Source organism: Conger conger, chromosome 9 (genome assembly GCF_963514075.1).
Source record: "Conger conger chromosome 9, fConCon1.1, whole genome shotgun sequence".
NCBI classification, from domain to species: domain Eukaryota; kingdom Metazoa; phylum Chordata; class Actinopteri; order Anguilliformes; family Congridae; genus Conger; species Conger conger.
The window spans coordinates 42320891-42326862 of record NC_083768.1 but is presented as its reverse complement, the minus strand read 5'-3'; the positions used below and the strand labels follow the sequence as shown (position 1 = coordinate 42326862).

Here is a 5972-nt window from a genome sequence, read left to right as displayed (position 1 = left end):
GGAGAGAGGAGGGTGGGAGTGGGGTGAGAGGGCCAGAAGGAGAGAGAGGGATAGAGGGAGGGAGAAGGGGGGACAGAGGAGTGTGGGGGGGTGAGAGGAGAGAGAAGGAGAGAGGGGTGGAGATGGAGATGTACATAGATGGAGGTGGAGAGGTTGTATTTAAGAGTGAAGGAGGCTGCGGAGAGATTGGGAGGTGGTGTAGAGGGTAACGGGTGTGTCTGTGTTGCAGGACCAGGTGAAACAGCTGGAGATGGACCTGGATGAAGAGAAGACCAACGCTGAGCTTCTAGAGGACCGCGCTGCCCGCAGCCGGTGACAGGTACTGACCGCACCCCGCCCAACACCCTGCTCCACCTGACCGCACCCCCGCCCAACCCCCCCAATTCACCTGACCGCACCCCCGCCCAACCCCCTGCTTCACCTGACCGCACCCCGCCCAACCCCCCGCTTCACCTGACCGCACCCTGCCCAACCCCCTGCTTCACCTGACCGCACCAAGACCACACCCTGCCCACACCGTTTCACCTGACCGCACCCCAACCGCACCCTGCTTCACCTGACCGCACCCCAACCACACCCTGCTTCACCTGACCGTACAGCGGTCACACTCTGCTTCACCTGACCACATCCCGCCCGCACCCTGCTTCACCTGACCACACCCCGCCCACACCCTGCTTCACCTGACCTCACAATGACCACACCCTGCCCACACCCTGTTTCACCGCCCGCACACTGACCGCAGACTGGGCGTGTAGCCCACCTGCTCTGCTCAGTTCCACTGAGCCGCTGTGCTTTATAGCAGGTTTAAGCCCGTATCCGCAATGTTGCCAAACCCTGACTGCGCAACATCAAATTAAGCCACATTTATGATTATTGGGCAATAAAAGTGCAAGAATGCATGTAAAACCAGGATTATGCCTGTGTACAGACATGTCCTGTCCTCTTGAGTCAATTTCAAAATGCTTTTATTGACATCGCGTATCGCAAGTTCACTCTCCGCCTCTCTCTCTCTCCTCCTGCTGTCTCCCCTTCTCCCCCCCTCTCTCTCTCCCCTTCTCCCCCTCTCTCTCACTCTCTCTTTCCCGCCTCTCTCTCTCCTCCTGCTGTCTCTCCCATGCCCCCCCTCTCTCCCCTTCTCCCCTTCTCCCACTCTCACTCTCATCTCTCTCTCTCTCTCCCTCTCTCTCTCGTTCTCTCTCTCTCCCCCTCTCTCTCTCTCCCTCTCTCCTCTCTCCCTCTCTCCCTCTCCCTCTCTCCCTCTCTCTCCTCCTCTCTTTCTCGCTCTCTCCTCCCTCCCCCCCTCACTCTCACACTCTCTCTCTCTCCCTCTCTCTCCCTCTCTCTCTCTCTCAGTGCAGTGTTAATGTCTCTCTCTCAGTGCGGTGTTAATGTCTCTCTCTCTCCTCTCTCTCTCTCTCTCTCTCTCTCAGGTGGGATCAGTTGAGGTCTGAAGCTGATGCAGGAGAGGTCCTCCAGGCAGGACGTGGAGGTGGACAAGAGTGTCCTGGGAGAGAGAGACAGGTACGGTGTGACTGCGCTGGGCCTGGGCTGTGACTGTGCTCTCCTTCATGAAGAGCTCATCCCAGACCAAGTTCTGTCTTCAGGGCACGTGGTAACTAGTGGCTACTGAGTGAGATTCATGTTCAGACTCAAGAGAAAACCCTGTGGAAACAGCTGGTGTGACCCTGCCCTGAAACTGAATCTGAATCACAGGCAGTCCTTCTGGAAGCAGCAGTGCCCTGTTTCTTCATCTCTCTCCATCTCTCCCTCTCTCTCCCCCTCCTCGCTCCATCTCTCCCTCCCTCTCACCTCCCTCTCCCGCTCTCCCCCGTTCTCTCCGTTAGCTGAAGGAGCTGAGGGGCCGTTTGGCGGATATGGAGGGGCAGATCCGCCCCTCTGCGGGGGTGTCCCACCTGGAGGTCAAGTTCAGGAGCTGGAGGACCGGCTCCACAGCGAAGAGAGGTACACACCCCTGTGTATGTTACATGTGTACACCTCTCTCTCTCTCACCTCTCTCTCTCTCTCATCCCTCTCCTCTATCTCTCTGTCTCTCCCTCTATCTCTCTCTCTCTCGCTCCCTCAGGGAGGTACACATACCTGTATATACAATGAGGTCCGTATGTATTTTGGACAGTTGGTACAATTTCTGTTCTTTTGAGTCTGTACTCCAGTACATTGGATTTGTACAGACTGCACTGTACCTGTGTGTGTGTGTGTGTGTGTGTGTGTGTGTGTGTGTTTTTAATGGGTGTGTCTGTATCAGGGAGAAGAACAGTCTGCACTCAGCTCAGCGGCGTTTGAGAGGAAACTGAAGGAGCTCAACATCACTCTGGAGGAGGAGAAACAGAGACACGCTGGAGAGAAGATCAGGTACACACACACACACACATTACTCACACTCTCCCTCACATACACACACACACACACACACACACACACACACTCCTCTCACACACACACACTCCTCTCACACACACACACACTCCTCTCACACACACACACACTCCTCACACACACACACACACACACACACATTACTCACACGGCACACACACACACACACACACACACACTGCACTGCACACACATGTATAAACCACAAGCTGCGCTGTACTAAAACAGGGATATAGTTGGGTGCAGGGGGGACATTGTTATGTGTGGTGGGTACAGGGGGGATGTGGTTGGGTGCAGGAGGAATATAGTTGGGTGCAGGAGGGATGGAGGGTGCAGGAGGAATATAGTTGGGTGACAGAGGGATGGAGGGTGCAGGAGGGATTGTGGTTGGGTACAGGAGGGTTGGAGGGTGCCGGTTTTGACAGACCCCTGTCCCAGCTGGCCCTGCGGGTGAAGGCCCTGAAGAGGCAGGTGGACGAGCGGGAGGGGGAGGTGGAGCGGCTGGAGGGCCTGCGCAGGAAGGCTCTGCGGGAGGGCGAGGAGCAGCTGGAGCAGCAGGAGGTGCTGCAGGCCCGCGTCTCCGCCCTGGAGGCCGAGCTAAAGTGAGTCACGCCCCTGTCAATCAGCCTGGCCACCTGTCAATCAGGCCGGCCCTGTCAATCACGCCAGCCTCCTGTCGGTCACACTGGCCCCTATCCCACTGCATGGTGCCGTGCAGTACCGTATGAGACCACCAGGGGGGCCCCTGGGGAACCCACTGTTACAGCTCTGCTTCATGCTTTTATTTACATGTCACTTTGAAATACTAAAGGCTGAAGTTAGTTCTATATTTGTGTTATATATATATTTTTTTTTTTCGAATTGGAAGGTTGCTTGTTAAAGTAATTAAAAACTCAAATGGATTCTGAATCGGTCCTAGTTTAGTCTGTGTAAATAATGTGGCACTATAACATGTTTTGATGTTAACCTGGATGTCGACCTGACGTTACCATGATGTTGCCCAGTCATTACCCTAATGTTATCCTGGCATTGCGTTGACCTCACATTGCCCTGACGTTACCCTAACATTACCCTGATGTTGCGTGACCTCACATTGCCCTGACGTTACCCCTAAACGTTACCCTAACATTACCCTGATGTTGCGTTGGACCTCACATTGCCCTGACGTTACCCTAACGTTACCCTAACATTACCCTGATGTTGCATTGACCTCACATTGCCCTGACATTACCCTAACGTTACCCGAACATTACCCTATGTTGCATTGACCTCACATTGCCCTGACGTTATGTTGCCCCTGACGTTACTCTAAACTCACGTTGCCCAGACGTTGCCTAGACGTTGTCCTGATGTTGCCCAGACGTTACCCTAACGTTACCCCGACGTTGCGTTTCCAGGCGGAAGACCCAGCTGGCGCGCCGCCCCCTCCTCAGCTCGAGGAGGACGAGGGACTGGACGACACGTCCAGCATCGCCTCCCTGCTGTCAGAGCGCCACCTGCAGACCAGCGCCTGCTAGTGCGCCCGCGAGACCGAGGGAGGGAGGGAGGGAGAGAGAGACGGGGGGAACAGGGTACAGAAAGGGAGGGAGAGACTGGCGCTAGGTCTCCCGCCTCCCTCTACACTGACGGACAGATGAAGGGTTGCTCTACGCTCGCTGCACAGGTCATTTACTTTAGAAGTGCTCCCCCTGCTGGCGAGACCAGGACGAGTCCCGAGCGTGTGTTCACAACACTGAGATCTGGAGCCTGTTCTGCTGGAAAAAAAACAGAGGGATTTATGGGATTTCTCATATAGCGGCGCCTGATATCACAGCATTATCAAGGGGGAGTGGCTATCTGGGGGGAGGGGCATTCGGGCACAAGGTGCGTTGTCATGGCACCATACCCAAAAGGAGGCATTCACCAGAACCCACTGTCTCTATGGTGAGGCGCTGTGGCCCGAGTCAGTCTGGGACACATCAGGGTCGTTACGCAGTTTTATGGACACTCAGCGGTCCACTGCAGTGTGTGAGCTTTCTCACCTCTTAAACTTTGAGAAGAGGCCTTCACTGATACCAGCTGCATTCATACTCACACACACACACACACACACACACATACACACACTAACATGCACACTACTACACACGTGCACACACAGGAATGCAGTCACACACACACACTGACACACGTGCACACACAGTCCCAACAGATACACCAATATCTAAATGAAACGAGTCACCTTTTCAAATTTTGAAAGTACAGGCTCCACGGAAGACTCCGGAATCCACCAGCCTGGACACGTTGCTGGCCTTCACTGCCTTCAGCTTAGGGGCACTGAATGTTTTCTTACTGTTTCTACTGAATGTTGCTTTCCCTTTGATTGTACCCGGTTGTGTGTCTGAGTTTGCACACGGTTTTTAATGGAGATTTGTGTTATTTTTGACACTGCTGTGCCTTTCGATTCACTGTGCAAATGACACATGCACCTGCCTTACACGGTTACTCAGTAATGCAGGGTGAAGTTTTGATGTATATTTTTAATTTAGTACTCTTTCTGTCTCACTCTTCATCTCCTGTTACTCTCTTTTCACTTATCACTATTGTTCCCACCATCATACTAGCCCAGACTACATATTGCTGTCATAACAACCTTATGGCATGTCATAGCTGCTTTATTACTACCTACATAGGCTGCTATGTCACATTAACAGGTTGATTTTTTGCTTGATCAGTAATGTCATGCTTATGATGTATTTATGCATGTTTATGTCACTGTTACGAAGGGGTTATGCATGTTTGTCATGCTTATGAAGGGGTTATGCACGTTTATGAAGGACTCGTGACGTTAGACTCCGTGAAGGATGTTGTGTGTGCATTGATTTTTAGTTTTTGCCATCTTTCCCTCATTTGTTCTTTCTGGATTCATTTTTCTTCTGAACCTTCATACGTCTTGTCTTCCTCTCCCTTCCTCTCCCTCACTCTCTCTCCTTTATCTACCTCTTTCCCTCCATCTCATCTGCCTGTTAAGCTCCTCATTATCTTTCGCTCGCTCTCATTCTTTCTGACTTCTACACATTCCTAAATAAAATAACTGTGAATATTTTTCACTTAAGCCTTAATTATAATTATGATTTTATTCATGTCGATGTTATTGTTGTATAAAAAGAAAAGTATTTCTAAAATCATTCTGAAAACTATTATATGATGGATTACTATTCTGGTTCTTGAGTCCAGTCTGTTCTCATATTTGACCTGTTACAACCGAAACACCCTTTGAACCTTTTAGTGAATTTGATATTGAAGATTTGTCAGAATATTATGTTATATCCACATTGATGATGGTTGTTTTATTCAGTGTAACAGTGAGCAGTTGTACTTGCTGGAGAATGCTACATGATACAAGAGATTTATTGTGCATGCAGGTTAATGATAGGAAATGATTCTGCTTTGTATGGTAGAATGGATAGTTGACATTGTTTTCCTGCACATGTTTGGATATTCTAAAATGGTCAGTGGAACGCTTTGTATGGGTGGCCCTTTTTTAACATTACGGCGTTACTGTGTCTTAATTAAACTTTGTGTATCAGACCAATGAA

General features: G+C 51.0%; 1 protein-coding gene across 1 annotated transcript in view; it reads left to right on the top strand.

Moving 5' to 3' along the window:
* The window catches only part of LOC133137669 (cingulin-like), a 31922-nt gene extending 25950 nt beyond the window's left edge, over positions 1-5972 (top strand). The window contains 8 exon segments of the mRNA XM_061256008.1: positions 230-313; positions 1845-1917; positions 1920-1962; positions 2264-2298; positions 2301-2370; positions 2820-2996; positions 3792-3829; positions 3832-5972. Coding sequence (XP_061111992.1) covers positions 230-313; positions 1845-1917; positions 1920-1962; positions 2264-2298; positions 2301-2370; positions 2820-2996; positions 3792-3829; positions 3832-3911 — 600 coding nt within the window. The 3' untranslated portion in view covers positions 3912-5972.